This window comes from Cibotium barometz, chromosome 10 (assembly GCF_041138505.1).
Source record: "Cibotium barometz isolate CiBa-2024 chromosome 10, ASM4113850v1, whole genome shotgun sequence".
Lineage (NCBI taxonomy): Eukaryota > Viridiplantae > Streptophyta > Polypodiopsida > Cyatheales > Cibotiaceae > Cibotium > Cibotium barometz.
This window is the reverse complement of record NC_141055.1, coordinates 40,785,637-40,808,608: the sequence shown is the minus strand read 5'-3', so window position 1 is coordinate 40,808,608 and position 22,972 is coordinate 40,785,637. Positions and strand designations below refer to the sequence as shown.

Here is a 22,972-nt window from a genome sequence, read left to right as displayed (position 1 = left end):
GGGGGAAGAAAGAAAAAGAGGTAATCGATTCTCCAAGGCCATCATGCTATTGTTGCAATGATTACTCTATTGATTCATGGCTTGCACGAGGCCTTAGAACGTAAGTGCCAAATGGTCTACACTAGGAGTGGTGCTCCCGAAAGTTGTATCTCTAAACCTGGGTGTCTCTTCGGGTATCACCTCTTTGAGTATCACCTGTTCTCTCCAATCGCCCGATGTCGCCATAGTGGGTGTGGTCAAGACTCTTCCTGGCGGCAACAGTTCCATTGACTGTGTGTGTGGGAGAGATTGTCCCAGTCACATTCAGGAGGCTACCCTTCGAGGGGCAAGAGTCACACCCGAAAGGAGAGTGCTTCCATAAGGTCAAGACACTGGCAAGGGTTTCGTCCCTGCATTGGAGTATTTAATCTGTACAAAGTTCCAAGGGATTTCCAGCGAAATATTCCATGCAATACAAATAATGAATACATGTTACCCAAACAAGTATATGTTGGTGTAGATTGTCGATGCAGGACTCCTCGAAAGAGTCAAAGTGACCAGACCACCAACCTCATACACCTAGAGTGGAGTGAAGGCGTAACTGTTGTTCTGAGACCATGCACAAACAGGCACTGTACTATAGCCTGGCTCGCTCACTCACAGAGGCTGTGGTGTAGATCCTAGTAGCACAAGTACAAGAACACGTACTCATACTATGACAAGTACGCGATCAGGTACTTGTAGAAGAGCAGGTACTCAAGCAGGTATCAAGTGCTGCAAGTAGGAGCAAGTACTATAGTGGATACAGTAGGTTCAGCCGGTACAACAAGTACTGCAGGAACAGCAGGTACACATACATGTACCGTAGGTACAAGAAGTATGGTGGATACAGAAAGTGTTGCAACAAATACAGCAAGTACAGGTGCGTACAGCTGCAAGTACACAGGTAAACAATAAGTGCAGCAAGTACAGGTGTGTACGGCTGCAAGTGCACAAGCGGCTGCAGGTACACAGTTACACAATCAGTGCAGTCGGGTACAACAGGTATGGCCAGGTACAGCAGGTACAGTCAGGTACAACATGTACACAGCAGGTACAATCAGGTACAGCAGGTACAGGTACAGCGGTAAGTACAGGTTGGTACAGCAAGTACAGGACAGCAGCAAGGTGCAGCCAGGTACAGCCAGTTGATTACAGCAGTAAGGTGCAATCAGCAGCTTTTATTTTTAGCTTCTATGGAAGTCGACTTAAGGCAGAGAACCCGGCGAGAGAGAGAGAGAGAGAGCGAGAGAGAGATGATCGCTTTTACTCATACTTGCGAGAGGAGGAGTGAATCATGGGAAAGTTGGTGGAGAGGAGGTGGAGTGGGGTCCAACCCCCTTATGCCATGTGGCATAGCCCCACGAACCACTTGTGAACATGTGACTTGTAGAGCCTTGACTGCAGATGCTTGATGAAGGCACCTACCTAAATTCATGTTCAACAACACGTATCGGCCAGCATTTTGCAAGCACCACAAAAGTTTCACTGAAACCACTTGATGTAATGCACATAGTGTATCTCAGAGATGCATTCACTTAATTAACAAAACAATTATATACCACAAGAACAAAATAGATTACAGAACACCACACTAAGAATCGAATGAATATACTACTTAATTAGATAGCAGCATATGAGCCCTGACCACACCAATAGGTGACCATAACAACACTGGGCAGCAGGAGAGGCAGCCTTATAGCAGCCGGCCAGAGGAGAGATGTATATACGGTTCAGGCACCAGGTAGGAACTGGGCAGCATAGACAGGTGGTCATACAGCAATGGCATGGCTGCATAGGTAGACTGCCGTGCAGCGGTGCAGGGATGTACAGCATCAGGTAGCTTGTGTAGATGGACACACAGCTCCAAGCGACTCGAGTAGATGGCCAAAAGGGTGGAGGGAAAAGTGATATCCAGAAAGAGCTCCTTGGCAAATCGGCACCTTGACAAGGCAGCCCACTACCTTGCATAGTTGGGTGCCAAGTGGTTGGGCAGCCTAAACACTTGGCAGGCTGCCCACTTGGTGGGCTCCCACTTGGAGGGTTTATCATGTCCACCCATTAATGAAAGGGGCGCCAAACTTATTGAGGTGTCCACCCAGCTAATAAAATGTAATGCACATTTACACATTAGAAAGCATCCATCATTATCTTCTTGGCATGCATGACAGTGTGCACCTATTTGAGGTTATGGGGGATGCCCCATGTGTCTCCCACCACAATACCCACATGTATCATCATGTTCTTGTGAGCCGTTTCATCCTTTTGAAGACATTAATGAGCCTCTCTCTCTCTCTCTCTCTCTCTCTCTCTCTCTCTCTCTCTTCCATGCCATGACATGTTTCCACCACCACAAAGGCCAGTTATTCTCCCTCCCACCAGATCATATTGGCTGCGGAGGGCATCATTATTAGTTGATCATGGCTAGTTTCACATATCCAGGGTCACATGTTGCTATCACATTTGTATACACTGGTGATAGACATTCCTGTTCTCTCAGTTACTTTTTCCATGGCTCAGAATATCCATGGTATCATTGTATCACTTATGGTCTCATAGACCCTTGAGGGCTTTTGTAGACGTTAATATTACTCTCTATCAGGGTATACCATCTATTGGTGGGGGCTGATGCTCCTCTCATATTCCATGATGAGATTCCATGGACAGTTTTGTATCACCCCAGTGAGATAGCTGTTTTGTTTCTATTTTATTTTCCGTTCCATGATGAGATATGCCGTGGACATTATTGTATTACTTTGGTCTCATAGGCCCATTGGGTCTTTAGTAGACACTTAATCTCTTGCTCTCTCTCTCTCTCTCTCTCTCTCTCACACACACACACACACACACGCACGCACGCACGCGCACACACACCAACACATACCCCCCAAAAAAACAAGTACAATACAGATCAGACTGAAAGATACCTCTTTGACCTACCTTTGTGATTCAATGATTGGCATTCTCACAATCAAGAGCTCGCAAAAAAGTTCCAGAGTGTCATAAGCTTCCATGATGTTTTGCTCCCTTATGATGTGCTCCACCTATGCAGGTCAAGCAAGCAAAGTGCAAGTTTCATCAGGCTTCACTGCTCCTACATTGTTGAAAGTAACTCATTTGCTTAGAAAAGAAAATCCCTCCCCCTCCTCCCCACGTTTTCCCCTCCTCCCTGAGTTTACAGTATTGGCTTACAGAGATCAGATCAGCACCTCCTTTTTTTCTACAATGCAAGATGGGAGTCATCGTAGCATATCAGAAATGCCAAGCTGGGCCTCATTGTAAGATGGTAGAGATTTGTTTTATAGCTTATAGAGTGTGTTATAGCTTATCTTAATGTGTCTGGTCTCTCCTATTTAAGCAATGTACACCAATGTAGACCCAAGACCTATGAGGTTTGAACTCAACAAATATGTGGTACATGATGAAGAACACAAGGCCTTACGTTGATACCACATGGTCCATGGAAGAGATTTTCAGCAGCATTATCACAGGCCAAACATGGCTACGGTCCAAACATTCTAAAACCTAAAACTCCTGAAGAGAAGCGAAGTCCCTCACATTTAGTACATACTTAACACTAAGATGCTTGGAAAAAAAAGAGCAATGACCTAAACCAACCCACCCAATGCAATCCATCATTACCTTGTCAGGCTACTCCTGCAACCAACTACCTCAGGGAGCCACACAGGCAGCCTGTAATGCCAAGTGATCTCGCAGTCCCGATCGGAGAGAGAGGGACCCGAGCACCATGTGCGCACAAAAGCCTCTTGCCGCCTATGCATGCGATCCGATCCACACTGCATCTTAGATCGGTCGAAATGGAGCACATGGACTCAGCTTGAGAAGAGGGGGGGGGGGGGGGGGGGGGGGGGGGAGCGCCCTAACTGGCCTCACTGCAACGGGACCACCCTATGTGCCAAGCAGCAATACTGCTAATAATCTATCTCTGACTCTCTGACTAGTGCCTGAAGAAGCCAAGAATCCTCACCCTTTGAAGTGAGCCACCAGTGGGAGAGTCAGATGTCCCTGATGGCCAACTGAGCAAATGAGCACGCCCGCCCTCCACCCCCCCCCCCAGGGCCCCATTTGAGCCAAGGACTGCAAGGGGGATGTCATGGAAGGAGAAGGCTCTGAGCCACTGCAGGGGGGGAGTATCCTGAATAGGAGTCTTACCAGTCAGGGCGGGATGCGTCGATGGCAAGGGTAAGCCACTCTTCGCTTCGGATCCCAGCTAGGCATCTGAACAACATCTCGTGTGTGTGGTGGGGAGCAGGACCCCCACGCAGTGTGAGAGGCACCACCCAAGAGGTGGCCACTAGGCATCTTGAAGAGGGGGTTCCGAATCAAGGGTTGACGAGGTCTCTCCTCATCTCAAATTGGATGCAGCTCGATGAGTGCTCGCTTGACTTTGACCGTTCTGGCTGCAAAGCATTCCTCCAAGGAGGAACTAAGACCACGAGAATTGGCCTCCGCCCACGAAGATTTACTGCAAAGCACACTAGGGATCCAGGGGCCACCGAGAGAGGGGACGCAAGATCCATGCGAGAAGAAAGGCCTTCCAAGGCTCTCCTCCTGGCTGGAGGCCACAAATGACCAGCTTGCTCAAGAGGGCTTTGCTCTGGATAACTGGGTCAATGATGTCCATCCCACCACAATGACGAGGCTGGATGATCACCCTCCAAGCCAACTTGGCCCGCGCCAGTCGACCATCAATCCTAGCCCAAATAAAATTATGGATCAGCCTATGGACTTGCCCGAGGCATGCCATAGAGAACGCCCAGCAAGAAGTAATGTACTACATGGTAGCCACAAGTACCTAGTTGGCCACAACCACGTGGTTGCTGGCAAGAAGTAATGTACCACATGGTAGCCAAGAGTACCTAGTTGCGGTCAGCCAGGAATAGCCTAGCAATGCTCTAGTAAAGAAGCTTCTTCCCAATGCTCAGAAGAAGGGGGGGCAAATTGCTGCTTGGGTGAAATATTGATCCCATCCTGACAACCCAAATATCTGAATGGGGTGCCACGAAGAATCCACTAAAAAGTAATGTACCACATGGTAGCCAAGAGTACCTTACTGGCCACAACCACGCGGTCGGCGAGGGATGGCCTGGCAAGAATTCATGTACCACATGGTAGCCAAGAGTACCTAGTTGGCCACAACCACGTGGTTGGTGAGGCATAGCCTGGCAATGCTCTAGTAAAGAAGCTTCTTACGAATGCTCAGAAGAAGGGGGGGCAAACTACTGCTCGAGCGAAATATTGATCCTAACAACCCAAATATATGACCAAAGACCACCAAGCATCCACTAAAAAGACTCGACTGATTGCCAAGCCAGGGTGGGTGAGAGGCCACTCTAGAAACCCAAATATCTCACCAAAAACCACAAAGCATCCACTAGAAAGACTCAACTGCTCGCCAAGCCAGGGTGGGTGAGAGGCCACCCTAGAAACCTGTGATATGCAGCGGAAGTCTTTGTATTGGAATGATCCTGTCACACAAATGCTCACACCGTCTTCTGTATCCTGAGTTTCGTGAGTTTAGCAATCCACTTTAATACTTCAAACTTTAAAGAGATATGAGAGAGAGAGATGAGAACTGTACACCAGATTGGGTCCCAAATTACCCACTGAAGGGCCCCCTATCCCGATAACGAGATAGTATTTGCTTTATTACTTTAGAGAGAATGACTGTGGACTGTACATAAGCCAAACGCAAGATCTCGGAGGATCAGAAGCCTGGCTGAACTGTACACGGCTGTAGAAACACCTTGATGAACTGATCTCGAGCCTATGCACTCTTCCCAAGGGCATGAGGAAGGGCTACACACCTGAGGCTGAGAAAGGACTGCGGTGGACTGTTCTAAGCTATGTAACTATGCTGTAAATGCTTATGAATGATATGTTACCTTCACCAGATGACTGTTGCATGTATGGAGGATGCACAGAAGGTGGTATGTAGAACTGATGCTGGACTGAAACGCAGACTGAAGGGCTGAAACGCACTGCTGTACGGCTGTAGATCTGCAAACGCAGGCCTGGAGGGGACTGAATGGCTGCTGGTGGTGTTATGTGCTCAAACGCAGACTGTAATCTGCTGTCCTGGGGCCTGGCAGAAGGCTATATGCAGGCGCCTAAGAGCTGAGCAGATGGCTAGGCCTGAGCTGCTGCGTTTTGGCAAAGATGGCTGCGTAAGGTACAATAGCTGCGCCTGCTGACTGTGGGGCTACTGTATGCTGAATAGACTGCAAGAAGGGGCTGCGTTAAGCTGCAAGGAAGGCTGAAAGCACAAGCACAAGCTCCAAAGGCAAGGACCAGTCTAGGCTGAAGGTGGGGAATGCTCCTAGTGCTGAGGAGGAAGGCGCCTAGCTTACTGAAGACTGAATGAATGTCTAAGCCCTATGCAAGCCTATTTATACTAACTAGGGGCTGGTCAAGTTGGTTGGTCATTTATTTAATAAAGTTTGTATTTATAAATGACATTAAATGCTAAATAAATACCATAAAATATGGAAAAAATACCAGATAAATCCTAGTAAATTTCCTAAGGCTTCTGGGATGTTCTAAATGATGCACAAGCATATGAATGTATATTATGCAAGATGCAGAGTGCTTTCTGATGCAAACCCTAAGGCTTCTACTGACTCTCCATGCAAGGTTGAGGGTTTTCGCGACAGATATTAACGCACAAACTGAAAGGAGAAGTGCAGAAAATAGAGAGAGAGAGAGAGAGAGAGAGAGAGAGATGGAGAGATGGAGAGGACACAGTATTGGGTCCCAATTACCCTCTGTAGGGCCCCCACCACGGATGGTGTATTTGCTTTATTAGAATGATGTGAATCTGAAAGAAAATACAGCAATCTTGGACCTTTCTTGGCTGGGAAATCCCTGCCCTAGAACTTCAATTCTCCACCCCTTTGCTTAGCAACTCCCTTGGCTTGTCTAGCCCTTGATTTGCTTGAGCTCTTGGTGAATAATGAGATAAATGAATGGGATTGTGGCCTCCACTATTTATACTACTTTCCAACAGGAGTCGGCCAATAGATAAACAGGCGGCCAGCACAAATGTCCCACGACTTGTAAAAAGTCAGCAATAAATGCTGGAAAAATCACCTAAAATGCTGCACATTACTCCCTAGATGGCTGGGCATCATGCGCCTGCTTCCAGAGTGCTGGGCACAGCCTTTGCCCACAATCCAAGGGCTGGGCAGCCTGTATGAGCTGCCCCATACCTGCCCTACAGCCATATAAAGGCTGTAAACTCCTGGAAATTGCCTTATCTTTGCCCTAGGACTGTCCTACAGCCCCTCCATGGCTGGTGGGTTCAGCTTGGGTCTTCTTGGCCCTCATGGGGGTGATTCCACACCATTCCCATGCCCACACTAAGATCCGGGGTAGCCCTAGGCTGGCCCCTTGTTCTAAACACTAACTACTCAGTGATCTAGCATCCAATACCATACCAGATACACAGAATCACTAACATCGTTCTAGAGGGAAACTCACAGCATAGACTGGCACTGTTTCATGTGCAGGACACTGCACACCTGACCTTGGACTCATGTGCAGGACAATGCACACCTGACCTAGGACATCTGAGATGGATCCTTGGCTGACTCGTCCCGGACTGGGCTCACATGGGACCAATTCACCATCCCAGGTCCTGCACCTTTTGTACAAAAATGTCTACGTGGCATCCAAGTGCGGGATGCACGTCACACCCCGTCCAGACCGGAGGACCACAGGATTGACCTCCTCCCAAGCTCGGAACCCCCGAGCAAGTTTCCATATCGCCTTTCCAAGGCAATGGAATTGGAGTTGGACCGCCAACTCCAAGAATTGTTGCAAGCTAGCTTGATCCGTCCCAGCGTGTCGCCATTTGCAGCACCGATCTTATTTGTCAAGAAAAAGGATGGGTCTTCCTGTTTGTGTGTCGATTATTGTGCACTCAACAAGCTGACTATCAAGAGCAGATTCCCGATGCCTCGAATTGACTATATTCTCGAGAGGCTGAATGGAGCAAAGGTGTTCTCAAAACTGGATTTAAAGAGTAGGTACCACCGGGTGCGGATTGTGGAGGGGGACATCCCCAAGACAGCCTTCCAAACAGAACAGGCCTATTATGAATTTGTGGTCATGCCATTTGGCTTGACGAACGCCCCAGCTACATTTAACCGCATGATGATGCGTGTTTTCCGGGATTTGATTGGAAAGTGTGTGTTCATATTTCTGGACGACATACTCATATTTTCAGCTACGGTTGAGCAGCATGACATTGATGTGGAGAAAGTCCTTAAGTTGCTGGAAAGCAACGAGCTCTACGTCAATGAAAAGAAGTCCGAATTTTATCTGTTCCAGGTGCATTACTTGGGATATATAATTAGTGCTGAGGCATTCGACTTGATCCGGCTAAAGTGGCCGAGATTGTCAACTAGGAAGTACCTTAGACAGCCTATGACATTAGATCTTTTGTGGGTATATGCCAGGCATACTCCACCCACATCGACAAGTTTTTCTGACCTCTCGGCAGATCTCACCGATCTGCTAAAGAGAGTGAAGACAAGAAGGCAAAAGATTCAAATGACTCCACGAGCGTTAGAGGCATTCCAGAACCTCAAGGTGGCTTTGTCAGAAGCGCCTTGTTTAGCACTTGCCTCGTGGGACGACCCATTTCAAGTGATCACAGATGCGAGTAACATCGCAATTGGAGGTGTATTGCAACAGAATGGTCATCCAGTAGCTTACATGTCTCGTAAGTTACTGCTTGCCAAGAAGAACTACTCAGTCTATGATCGTGAACTCCTAGCAGTTATACAGGCCTTGAAACATTGGAAACATTTCCTATATGGCCGTAATTTCGAGGTTCGCACTGACCATCAGGCATTACGCTGGATTCAGACGATGCCAAGTGCACAGTGGAGTGATCGACAACACCGCTCGAGTCAGATATTCCAGCAGTTCGGTGGTATGATTGAGTACCTTCTAGGAAAGGCCAATCCAGTGGCCGATGCTTTGAGCAGGAAGGAACAAGTGTCTACGATTTCAGACCACTAGACTTGATCTTGTTGGTACAGGACTAGAGGACATGAAGCACACGTACGCGGATTCCGAGAAATTCGGTACACAGTGGGAACAGGCATTGGATGCCACAGGACCATGCCATTTTCTGATACGCGATGGTTGGCTTTTCTACAAAGGCCGACTATGTGTCATGAAGTCATTCAGGGCAACTCTTCTCCATGATGCCCATGACGCCATTACAGGTGGTCATAGGGACATGAATTCGACTCTGGAGAAATTAGAACGGCAATACTATTGGCCAAAGATGAGGCGTGATGTGTTTACATATGTACAACGCTGTGACATTTGTCAAAAGGTGAAAGCTCCTCGTGGAAAGAAGATAGGGTTGTTACAGCCCTTGCCAATTCCTGAGGGTCCTTTCCAAGACATTTCCGTGGACTTTGTCACGAATCTGCCTCCCAGTCCGAGTAAGCGTAATACGCAGTGCTTAACTATTGTTGATAGGTTTAGCAAATTTGTTATGCTTATTCCTTGCACGGCCAATGTGACCGCCGAGGACGTTGCCCAGTTGTTCATTCGGCATTGGTACCCGATTGGCGGGATTCCTAGGACCATAGTGTCAGACCGAGATGCCAAGTTTACCAGTCATTTTTGGAGAGCATTGTTTGATAATTTTGGTACTAAGTTGAATTTTTCCAGTGCATTCCACCCACAGACGGACGGCCAGACAGAGATATACAACCAGTTGGCCTTTGATGTGCTGAAGTGTTATGTCCACGATCAGCAAGGTAAGTGGGAATCGTATTTGCCTTTAGTTCAAGCTGTTTTGAATGACTCTTTTTCTTCAACTATTGGCACGACTCCATATAAGGCAGCATTTGGAAGACCTTTTCAGTCGTTGTTAACCAGGACTTCGTCTTCAATACTGGAGGCGAACAGAGTGACGGAGTCTTACCGGGAGATCTTAGAGTCAGTAAAAGACAGATTGGCTAAAGCGCAAGAGGCCTACACTCAACAGGCCAATAAAGACCGAAGGGATATGAAGTTTTCAGAAGGGGATTGGGTTTATCTTCGGATTATGAAGCAAAGATTGAAGCAGGTGGGCAAGCGATGCCCAAAGTTGTCTTTCAGGAGCTTTGGACCTTTTCCCATAAGGAAAAAGATTAATGAGGTGTCTATGCAATTAAAGCTACCTCCGAGTTGGACTATGCACGATGTATTACATGTTAGTTGGTTAAAGCCATATGCACGTCCACCCCCTTCACAGGTCAAAGACGAAGCAGAACCAAACATTGTGGATGAAGCAGAAGTTATGGTTCCAGAACAGATCCTTCTGCACCGTTTCAAGCATGGCTCAAGCCGAAGACTACAACACTTCCTCACGAAGTTTCAGGACCGAGGAACTCATGAAGCGGTATGGCTCGACAAAGAGTTTTTCGAAGACTATCCGGCGTTATTGACGGATTATTTGGAGGCTATGCAGCTTCCATCAAGTTAACCAGAAGGGGATGTCACGTGCATCCCGCACTTGGATGCCACGTAGACATTTTTGTACAGAAGGTGCAGGACCTGGGATGGTGAACTGGTCCCATGTGAGCCCAGTCCGGGACGAGTCAGCCAGGGATCCATCTCAGTCGTCCGAGGTCAGGTATGCATAGTCCTGCACATGAGTCTAAGGTCAGGTGTGCACTGTCCTGCACATGAAACAGTGCCAGTCCGCGCTGTGAGTCTCCCTCTAGATTGATGTCAGTGGATCTGAGTATCTGGTATGGTACCGGATGCCAGATCACTGAGTAGTTAGTGTTTAGGACAAGGGGCCAGCCCATAGGGCTACCCCAAGTTGTAGTGTGGGCATGGGGATGGTGTGAAACCACACCCATGAGGGCCAGGAACGCCATCATAATCAATGCCCTTTTGTTGGGCATACTCCTTTGCAACAAGTCTGGCCTCGTAGTGATCAATGCTACCATTTGCTTTGCGTTTTAACTTATAAACCCACTTAGTACCAATGGCCTTCTTGCCATGAGGTAGATTTGTCAAATACCAGGTGTCATTCTTAAGTATAGAGTTATACTCATCTTGCATAGCATGCATCCAATGATCATCATCCTATGCTTCCTCAAAGGAAACAAATTCCTCCTCATTACATAAAGTAGAAATGAGAACATGATCCACATGAGAATAATCTGCATGATGAGAACCCGCATGAATTCTGCTAGGTAAAGGAGCTGCCAATTTGCTATCCCTCAATGTTTGCACAAGCCACTTTTGCATACGCCTAGATTCTGTTAGAAGTCATCTCCTGTCTATTTGTATACACCAGGTCCTCTGTTGTGGGTGTGCCCGCCCGTATATCATTTTTCCACACTCCCCGTATTTTTTTCCCTATTTTTCCCATTTTTTCCTAGTGGCTGGAGGGCTGCCAGGTGATGCCAGGACCACTCTGAAGCTGGCCGACTGCATCTGTAGCAGTCGTGGGCTATCTGAGTGCTGGCCGACTTGTTCTGTGCAGACGTGGGGCACCAGATGCTGGCCGACTGCTGTTTTTCAGCAGTCGTGGACATTTAGTCAGTCGTGGGCCTCTCCCAGAGCTGGCCGACTGCCCTCATGGGCTTGTATATATTGCCCCCCATCCTCCTCCACTTTCTCATTCAGTTATCTCCGGGATCTTGTGTATAGAGAAGAGTTTACACACATCTCTCAGTGTTTCTTGTGCTGATTATTTTCTGCAGTCTACTTGCTCTTGTCTACCCAAGTTTGGATATCATTTCCGCTGCATATTCTGACATGGTATCAGAGCCCTAGGCTCTAGCAGATCTTGGGCGTTTTTTCTGAGCAAGAGGGGGAGCAACAGATTGCTGATCGGTGGACTGTTTCGGGCTGAACGGGAAGTGAAGGTGCAAGAGGAAGGCGGGCAGAGGGGCTGGACAGCCACTTGCATATATTCTGATTTTCAGATTTTTTCCCACCCACCCACCCTTTCAGGTTACTCTCCGAGATGGCGGATTTACTCGAGATGGCAGAGAAGCAAATGAAGATTCCGACTCTCCCCACGTTCCCAGTGGATCGTCAGTTGGACGGGTCCAATTATGGCATCTGGAAGGTCATGATGGAGTCAGTTCTGGAGTCATATGATCTTGCTGATTTTATTATCAAAGGGGTGGCAAGGCCGGAAGCTGAGGAAGGGGAGGTTTTATCAGCGAGGAAGGACCGAGAGGCACAGGCACAAATGTGGGACCGTGTCAACGCCAGGGTCCAGTCATTTATATTCCTCAATTGCACACCACAGGTGATCAACCATGTGAAGCACATGACGCTGGCACGAGGCATATGGGAGCACTTGGCTTCTTTGTACAACAGGGTATCACCCATGAAGCGGATATCCTTGGAAGTGCAGATGCGGGTTATGAACCCTGCAAAGTCTTCGACGATGCGGGAACACATTAACAAGCTGCAAGCCCTTCAGCAGGAAGTCCTTCAAGCTGGGAAAGAGATATCGTCCGAAGATATGGCCATCACGTTACTTTCCCACTTGCCTGGTCAGTATTCCGCTTTCTATTCCTCGTTGATCACGAGTGGCAGGCTCAACACCATTACTTGGGAGGAGCTTGTGCCAATGGTCTTGGACCAGGAGGAACGTTTCACGAACCCTCCTCACGGCGGAGGTTCGGAGGCCTTAACTGGCCAACGGTCGAAAGGCCGTAATACCAACAAGGGCAAAGGGAAGACTTCATCAGATAAGTCTTCCGAGAAGAAGCCTGATCCAGAACGAGAGAAGCTGAAGGCCGAAAGATCTTGCAATGATTGTGGCGAGAAAGGCCACTACTGGAGGAAGTGCCCTAAGCGGACAGGGAAGAGTGCTGAGTCCTCAGCCTCAGCTGCGAAGACTCCGGCATTTGTGCACTTGGAGATGGTGGACTCTGATGATTCATCGTCTTCGAGCGAGGAGGCAGTTGGCTTCACCGCAAAGGATACTCGGGAATGGATTCTCGACAGTGGTGCTTCCAGGCACATGACTCCATCCCGTGACTTCTTCCTGGATCTGAAGCGGCAGTCAGGTCGTATCTTTATTGGTGATAACTCCACTATTCCGATTCATAGTGAGGGCCGGATGGAGATCATTCCCGACGGCAAGGGGGGCAAGCATGCTTCCCGTGTTCTTTATGTCCCTGCTCTGGGCTTTCATCTTTTGTCAGTGCATGAGGTATGCAAGACTGGCTTTCGGGTGGAATTTGAGGAGCATTCAGTTGCTCTAAGGGACCGTGAGACAGGCAAAGTTGTTTGGGAAGGCGGTGTGGAGAACGGTATCTACAAACTCTCTGCACTCTCCTCACTGACAGGCTCTCAGGTCGGAGACTTGTGGCACTTTCGTTTTGGCCACTTGAATGTGGATGCTTTGCGGCGCGCCTTCCGGGACCAGATGGTGGTTGGCTTGCCAGATGTTGGTAGTAGGCAAGGACGCTGCAGTTCTTGCATACGTGGTAAGCAGCACAGGGAATCCTTTCCGAAGCAGGCTTCCAGGCGGGCTTCGAAACCTTTGGAGTTGATTCACACTGACTTGTGTGGACCACAGCAGATACCATCCTTGGGAGGATCTCTCTACTTCATGCTGCTTGTTGATGATTGTACCAGATTCACGTGGGTCTACTTTCTTTCACAGAAGGACCAGGCTTTTGCTCGGTTCAAGGATTGGCACGTGATCGTGGAGAAAGAGTCTGGATTTCAGGTCAAGACTCTCAGGGCTGACAAAGGAGGGAAATTCTCCTCGACTGTATTCTTTCGGTTTTGTGCAGATCATGGCATCAAGAGGGAATTGGCCAATACCGGATCGCCTTCGGAGAATGGCGTTGTTGAACGTAAGAACAGGACTGTGGTGGAGATGGCGAGGACCATGCTGGAGCATCGAGATCTTCCTCGTCCACTTTGGGGTGAGGCTGTGGCGACAGCTGTCCATACCATTAACCGCTCTCCGACGACTTCTGTACCCCATATGACTCCATTTGAGGCATATTTTGGCAGGAAACCCGATGTCTCGCACTTCCGTGTCTTTGGGAGTGACGCGTATGTACATATTCCGAAGAAGCAGAGGGGGAAGCTTGACTCCAAGTCCCGCAAGCTGGTATTTGTGGGGTATAACTCTCTTTCCAAGGGATACAGGTTGTATGATCCAGAGAGGAACGAGATTGTTGTCAGCCGGGATGTGGTCTTTGACGAGCATGTTCCAGCATCCAGACTTGCTCCTTCCCCGTTCTTGGCTTTTACCCCTTTGCTGGGATCTCCCACGTGCATTCATTGCATTGGACTTTCCAACAGAGTTGTTTTTCTTGTTCATCTCCTCTTGAAGGAGAGCACCTTCCACATCTGCATATGATAGCATAGCATTTGAATTGCTAGTGGTTGTCCTGAATGTGTCCCAACTCTCTGGCAAAGTGCATAAGAGAAAGGTGGCTTTGAACTCATCGTCCAATTTTTAGAAATTAATACATAGCTCATTTTTATGCATAATGTGAAAAGAGGACTTCCTACCATAAAGAGAAATTTTTTGTATTTTTATTTTTACGCAAAAAGAGGAATTCCCATGATAATGGAGATCCATGTAATTAAATGGAAAAAGAGAAAATTTGTATATTAAAATAATGAATATTTTTATTTAAATTTAAAGAGAAATTTTAGATAAATTTATTTTTATGCATGAGAAAATTTAAATGATAAAAGAGGAATTCCCATGACATTTGGAACCAACTTTTGATTGATAACCTGGCTGACAACACCATTAAACTCATTTAGATGGGCTGCCATAGACGCCCCTTCCTTCATTTGAAGACCTATGAGTTTCGTCAACCAATACACTTTGCTTGAGGCACTTTGCTGGGCATACAAGTCCTGCAATCTTTGCCACATTCCCCAAGCTGTCTTCTCTTCTCGTATGCTGAAAAGTAAAGAGTCTGACACAGACAACATGATGGTAGATCTTGCCAGCTCATCCATATCTTCCCATTCTTCAACAGTACGAGAAGCGGGCATTACACCCCTTTCTTTGATGGGCTTGTGCTGCTTCTTCTGGAGCAACACATTATAGCACTGGGTTTGCCAAATGTCATAATTATGTGAGCCTTCAAGCTTCTTGATGTGAAGCAATGAAGAGCTCTCACTTGCGGTTGCCATAGCAATATGCAACCTTTGTCAATGCCTGACTCCCTGCAAGATGTGCAAACACTGCACCAAAGCACACAAAGTGCTCACAGTTGTTCTCCCAAAGTTTATCTCCCACTGCGGAAGCACAAATGCAACTCTACTCCCACTGTATGTGATGAAATCACCAAAATCTGGTTGCTGCAGATTTAGGATAGCACTTTAGATGTGCTCTGTTCCCCTTCCAAAGTACTGTACAACAGTACTAAGTGCTCACCAATGATGTACCAAACCTGTACCGGCAAGTACAACAGCTGAAATTGAGCCTTTTCCTCACTCAAATCAATGTGCAGCCATGCCAAAACTTGTACAAAGTTGTACCAAATCTGTACCAACAAGTACAACAACAATAAATGCTCTCCTGGCTGTCCAAAAGAGGCAAAATCAGACTTTTACAGTCCCCACCACTGCATACAACAGTCCCGAACAGAAATTGGGCAAAAGCCCCTTGACTGCAAGTGGATTTCTGAGGATTCAAGGCATAAAAGTCTTGCCTGCTGCTTTGCCAAGCTCAACAAGCATAAAATCTTGAAAAGCCCCTTGATTCATGATCAATTTCTGATCATACATGGTACATTAACGCACATGAAGGCATCCAGAGTCTTCACAATGCTTCCCCCTCGCCACATATACATCCAATACATAAAAGCCCCTTGATTTACAGGCACATTGAGTGCTTGACAGGCATCAACACATTGCCCAAAGCATCAAATGCCAGTGCCTGCATGCAAATCAACTCAATCGGCACAAAAGCCCTTTGATCTGCACTGCAATTTCCTGCAATTTAGGCTTGAATGTGAGATTGCTCACATCATACAGCATGTATGAATGCCCAATGGCACAATTACATCAAAAGCCCCAAATTTGATATCCAATTTCCTGCAAATTGATCCTGAATGTGACCAATGTCACCCAATTTTGCCAATTTTGCTCAAAATTTGAGCAATTTGGCACCTGTACCTGCTCAATTGATGATTGTACCTGCTCAATTGCAAATCTCAAAAAAAAAATTGAAGCAAATACCTCTGAAAATTTCTGCTGCAGGAAAAAAAGGGGGTGTTGGGGGCGTCGTTTGCTAGGATTGGGCACTGGGCGCCTTTCTTTCCCTTCGCAGATCAAGTCGGAGTTTTCATACTGTCTGGCAAACAGATTTTCTGCCGGCTCTAGCGCTCTCGTGTTCGGGCCGGGCGCAGCGCCGCCCGGCTCGTTGTTCTCCCCTCTTCTCAAGAATCCAAGGCTGGGAACCTTCTACTACGTCGAGCTGCAAGGAATCAGCGTGGGCGGCACCCGGCTAAGCATCTCTCCGTCCTATTTCACACTGTAGTCGAGCGGGAACGGGGGCGTGATATTAGATTCGGGCACGTCCATTACTCGCCTGGTTGCGCTGGCGTATGCGGCGTTGCGGGATGCGTTTGCGGCGGGCGCCTCCAATTCTTCTCTCGCTCTTTGACACGTGCTATGCGCTGGGCGGGATGCAGTCGGTGGACGTTCCCACGGTGGACTTACACATGGCCGGTGGCACAACGCTGTCTCTGCCGGCCGCCAACTACCTCATTCCGGTGGACACAGCGGGCACGTTCTACCTGGGCTTCGCTGGTACGAATTCGGACTTCTCGATCATCGGCAATATGCAGCAACAGGGCTACCGTGTCTCTTTTAACTCCGCAACCGCTCGTGTGGGCTTTGCCGCCAACCACTGCTGAGGCACCTAATCAGTCTATCTACACTGGAAAGCACGAAGGCCACTCGTGTCGGTGGAGCTTGCTTTGATACCAGTTGAAGGGAGAAGAGAATTAGGGTTTCATGTGGGAGACATACACAGAGAAGAAGGGAGAGAGAGATGGTTGTGGGGATAAGTCAACTCATGAAGTATGAGTGTGTGACTCCCCTATCACACATGTATATTTGCACTAGTACACATAGTGCACTTAGTACATTAAAAGTACTAAGTGTACTATGTACTATAACTTATGGGCTTGTACACACTATAAGGGTGGGCATAATGCCTTTACCCCAACATGCTCTTTCTGCAAGAGTACTGAAACCAGCTCATCAAATGTAAGGGCATTTGGGTTTCCCTTCATCATGAGTCTAAGAATAGATCATAGCAGTAAAGCTTTAATAAGAATCCGGCAATGCATTGAGAACTGTGGGCACCAATGTACTATCAAGATATATCTCATCCACACTAGCAAGCTGCTCCTTAAAATCTTTGATCCTGGTCAAGAAGTTGTCCATTGAGTCTCCCTCAATCATGTGCTCAGACTCCAACTGTTTGCACAAACATGCAACACGTGCTTCATTACACACCTGGTATAATACAGCAAGTACATCCCATGCCTGTTTTGAAGTCTTATATGACCGAATATGAGGAATAATGCTTCGCTTCACAGAAAGTGCAAGCAATGCATGTGCTTGTGTATCTCTTCCATCCCATCTCGTTTGAGCAACAGTGGGAGGTACTAGTGGTGCATATGAAGAAGCCACATCTCTATCAGATTCTACTTCAAATGTACCTGCAGCAGCTGGTTGCACTAGTAGTTGTGAAACAAGACGAGTTTCATTACCACTGACCACATTCCAAAAGACCTTTAGCAACCAATACATGCCTCATCATATAGGACCACAATGGATAGTTAGTCCCATCAAGTTTGTCCTCAACAGACAACATGTTGAATACATCACTACTGCCAACCATGACTACCTATCAAATGCAAAATCTTTCAACACACTGCAAGTACTCAGTATTCACTGAGTGCAACTCCGAATGGCTACCAATTAATTGAATCACCTACAAAGTGTATGAAAGATAACACAGAGTAGAGAATAGAGTGTCACTGGCAAAAGTATGATGGTCGATGTTGTTGAAGACACTGTAGATGCTGCTGCACACCAAATCTTTGCTGCTACACAGTCCAAACACTCAAAATCGAGCACAACCAATCCAAAATGACGCCTCTCTAGAACGTCTGTGGAAACCTTGCAGTGTCCAAAATGTGCCCGAATCGCGTCGCGGACACCGAAAATTTGTATGCTTCGTATACAAAACACACTACAGTATATACCTTCTTCTCCTAAGAGGGTATCTCAATCAGAGATAGAAAAACAGGGTCGTGAGGAGGAAGGCAGACTACTAGATCAAGTGTAAGGAAGCTAGCTCTGATACCAATTGTTGGAATTAGGGTTAGGGTTGCAACAATGCACACACACAAGATAGAGAAGCCTGAGAGCACACAAGCTCACTAGATTAGAATAAACAAATGTGTGCCAGATACAAAAGATAAGTACACACCCCAAAATGAGTAGATAAGAGAGTGTATATACGCACGGGAAAAAACCTCCTAGTGAGAGAAAAAGCGTCTCGACGGTCCTAAGTGTGTTCACACACATCACTATCATATAATGCTACAAAGAGGTGCTCCGCAAAGCGTATGGTGGCTCGACCCCTATCCCCCTCACCACACACGCACAGTCCGCCTAGCCGACAAAGCTCCCCCGAAAGGAGTCGACGATGGTGGTGCTAGCGAACGCTGTGCAGCGACGATTGTGAGAGAGCAAAAGGTAGTGCACGAATAGGAGTTGCGATGGTCGACTAGCGTGGCAAAGGTGACTGTAGAGAGGGCCACACCATATGGGAGCCTAGCTCTGATACCAAATGAAGAGCACTGGGCAGGCCAAGCAGCAGGCTATGGTGGACGATGGCACAAAGAAGACATCATGGAGAGAAAAAGAGAGAGAGAGAGAGAGAGAGAGTGAAGTAAAAGAACACAAATGATCTGCACGACTCAATGATTGTGATTAGATTGATGACCACCTTCACAAGTACATGCCTTTTTGTAGGCTCTGGAGAAGCTTATCTTTGACTCTTGCAATGACACATGACACATCACTGCTTATTTCATAAACATAATATCTCTAGAGGTGGTTCACACATAAATAAGGACTGGTTCACACATAAAGCTCCGAATCCCCAACACCCATATCTGCATTGATGCTGGCCTGCCAACTTGAAAAAATCCCGCTTGACCCTGTCTCCTGCCTGGATCCAAAAAGAAGCACCGCCATAATACCTGAACTCCATCCTCCTCTCAAATTCAGGGGACACCGCTCCTCTTTCCTAAGAGGGCAGAGAGATCACATTGCCTCGTGTGTGGGGGCGGGTATGATGGTCACCACACCCGTACATTAGGCCTTTCCAGGAGTTCATCCAGAGCAGCTTCACCTCATCCACGACAAGTCAATTGGCAGCATCACCATTAGAGTTGGCTCTTCAAGCTTGGGCCTGGCCTCGCAAATATTTGGAAGGCTAGTATGCCCTTGTGGCAATTGGATGCATGAGCCTCGTGTAAAAAAGCATGGCCCATGACACTTATACAAAGAAAATAAAAAGGGCCATTATATTCCAGGATACCTCCCTACAGTACGCCTAACACTAAATGTGAAAACTTGCTCATTTTCTGATTACTTATAGAAGTGTTGGATTGATCACGTACCCGGATGCAAGCTGTGGATTCCTGACCATTTTCAAGGAGCAGGGCAAGATCTCTCCGCTGCTGTTTCAACTGGATCACCCGCTTGTTCCTCAGCAGCTTTATTCGCGATGTTGTAAGGTTGAGAAGTGTTTTACTGACAATTAAAGATAAATAAAGACAAATGTATCACTTTTAAGAGACTAATCCACTGACAGACCATCGACAATAATGCTTCACCCATCGACCTCGTCCATCTTGGAATTAGTCAGATTATCAACTAAAATACCAATCACAATATTCTTCTTATTGAATTGATAAGATACACATAAAAGTATTTTAACAGAGCACCGTTTAAAAAGGAAAAGAAATATCTTTACAGTGGAAATGCAAGAAAGAAAACCAATAATTAATTTTTTGAAATTAAAGGGACAAATTTTGAGAGGCATGTAGGAAAAAGGAAGAAAACTTTGCAATCAAAATTGATGGAAAAATAAATACACTTTCGCCCCAAAAAAACAGAGCTTGAGCAAGAAACAACAGAATTTTATCTGTCGTCAAAGCAAACAGAATACATTGTAAATAAGTGTAACAAATGGTGATGAAGTAAAAACATGAAAAATCTTTGCAAGGTTCTGGTCAGTTCAAACCCTGGTTAAGACAAAGATTAAGCCATGCCTTTACTTTCCAGCCACAAGATCTAGTTTTGCAGGGTTTCTCTCTTGATTTCTTGTCCTCCCTCTTATTTTTCAAGGCTTTCCAGCTCCCAAAAAAAAAGAATTCAGCTCCAAAAAAAGCTAATTTCGATTAATGGCAACGGAAAAAGGATGATTTCAGCTTGATTAACTGGAGTTTTGTTAAGGATTCTTACCATTTGGGACCTCTGAAACCTTTATTGAACCAGGAGTCCAGGACTTGATTGATCTGCATCATTGGGCGAATGAAACCCTAAAATAACCAGAAAGCACCACTGAGAAGGCACCTGCAAACCCTAAGTATTTGAAACCCCAAATTATCACAGGGCTCCTGCAACCCTGAAAAGCACGCGCAGAAGAAATCCCCACACGGCGAGGGTAAAGGTCTCACTGAATAGTTTTACAGACAAAATAATTTAGCACACCGACAAATCAAAGATAAAACGCAAAAATATGAAAAACACTTACTTTTTTTTTTGAAAAAGCTTGAAATATATTAAAACACATGAAGTGACATGTATACCAATATCTTTATGTGTACATCGCAACTTCTTTTACACACATAAATGTATGTATGTGTCCTACACATGTAAATGTATATGTATAATACACATATACACTTATATTTATATGTAAGGGGCTTGGGCTTGAAACGAGGTAGCTCAACAGCACATGGACAGGGGAGACTAAGCCTCAATGAGAGATAGGCGGAGGAGAGAATCCAGTGGAAGGGAAGATTTGTAAACGGCCTAAGTATATGAATAGCATTTCTACTTTTTATCATTCAGATATTTATCTGTACGTGTTATGTCTAAGCACTTAAAATTAAAAGTGTCGTCTAATATCTAATATCCGATATATAACTAATCAAATACCTAATGCCTCTACTCTATCTAGAAAATCATAGCTTCTCATTAAGTGTGCTCATGAGAAAATTGTTTCCATAAGTATCAAGAAACAAATATATGGTTAAAAATTTACAACATCCGATCGAAGAGGTGCTATGTAACGCCTCCTCCCACCTGCAAATGAGATTTGTCTTACATAATTGGCCCAAATTCGATGTGTGTGTGTCACGCTTATCTTTCCCTTTCCTTTTCTTGTCAACTATATGAATATAATGAGATGCACTCTAAATGAAGAATAGTGAACAGCAAGCATTGTTTAATTAGTGTGTTAAGTAATCTTTAAGGAGCAAAGATAATTGAATTTGTGCATATATTGCTAGGATGTCAACGTCACTCTTCACTAGAAAGGAGAAGCATTAATAAGAAAGAAAATCAATGCAAGATCCCTCCATTTTCCTTGTATATGAATGAGCGCTTGTCTAGAAAAAGACATATTTCCACAAGAGAAATGTCGTTTCATACATATATCTTCACAACCTTAGGGTTTACAACAAGCCTTAAAATCTAAGGTTTCTGAAACAACCTTCTAATCTAATGAATTTGATTTTTTCCAAATGTTCGGCCCTATTAATAAGGTTACTAAAAAAATTAATACTTAAGATTTTTCGAACCTTAGGTTTTTAGATTCCACTAATTAATGAATTTTATTTATCGCTCATTGTGTGCCCCTATTAATACTATTAATCCAACAACCTCTACCACATAAGCTCTTTATCTCAAGCCATGCGGGTCAAACCCTTCTCACCCCCCATGGCCTGCCACTCCTTCCTCCACCTCACCTAACACCCTCTCTCTCTCTCTCTCTCTCTCTCTCTCTCTCTCTCTCTCTCTCTCTCTCTCTCTCTCTCTCTTTCTCACACACACACACACACACACACAATTGAGTTGGCAAGAGGTTCAATAAGCGACAATAGTCGTGGCCAGCCATTACAAAGGCGATTGTAGAGATAGCCATTGCAAGATAATCTAAATTCAGTAGTTGCGGACGTAGACAAGTGATTTTAGAGGAAGTGGCCAAGGGGGGAAGGCAATCATTAAGAAGGGATGAAAGGGCTCAAATAGCTTGCCAAATTGGAAAGAGGCAAGGGAAGTAGAGGGGACAATGGTATAGAGGATAGCCAAGCAAGTTAGGGTTAGCCCGAGTTAGTTAGAATGTGTGCTGCTCCGTTAGAGCACGAGCTCACATTAGTGAATTTAAAAAAATCATAAAGTAACATACATGTAGGTACATGAATACATTGTCTGTCTAATGTGCACATACAAAAACATTTATACGTGTGTAATGTGTATATATAAACATTTAAATAAATACATTGTCCATCTAATGTATATAACGTTATATATATTCACAAAGACATACATATAGGTACATAAACCTTTTTGTTGCATCTTATCTTATCCCAAAAGAAAGTGATCTAGACCTCACAACACAAAAAGAAATGTATATGTAGGTACAAAAAACCTTTGGTCTCATCTTGTCCCATGCAAAAAAAAAAAAGATTATAACCCATTGCCTTAGATGTCATGGGATAAGTGATTATGTTCACATCCATAAGAAGCACAAGTGTGAATTGTTTTTATTCTCATGGTCCTCTCATAAACATTTTTCTATTCCTTTTGCACTACTACAAAGTACAAGTAGACCTAAGTATTTCAATTAGCAAAAGATGGATAT

The 22,972-nt window shown here is 45.8% G+C and overlaps 1 protein-coding gene and 1 pseudogene across 2 annotated transcripts in view; one reads left to right on the top strand and one right to left on the bottom strand.

Annotated features, from left to right (window-relative positions):
* LOC147634903 (uncharacterized) overlaps nt 1-20,776 on the bottom strand; it is a 29,017-nt gene extending 8,241 nt beyond the window's left edge. Inside the window, exons 1-3 of one of the 2 annotated variants that reach the window (XM_086804139.1) lie at nt 20,566-20,776; nt 19,719-19,851; nt 2,959-3,062 (exon numbers count right to left, since the gene is read on the bottom strand). In XM_086804139.1, coding sequence (XP_086660265.1) covers nt 2,959-3,062; nt 19,719-19,851; nt 20,566-20,627 — 299 coding nt within the window. In that variant the 5' untranslated portion in view covers nt 20,628-20,776. The remainder of the gene's footprint in view (nt 1-2,958; nt 3,063-19,718; nt 19,852-20,565) is intronic. The other variant, XM_086804140.1, reaches the window with a different exon arrangement.
* LOC147634904 (protein ASPARTIC PROTEASE IN GUARD CELL 2-like) lies at nt 4,409-17,038 on the top strand (annotated as a pseudogene).
* Nucleotides 20,777-22,972: the final 2,196 nt, after the last annotated feature.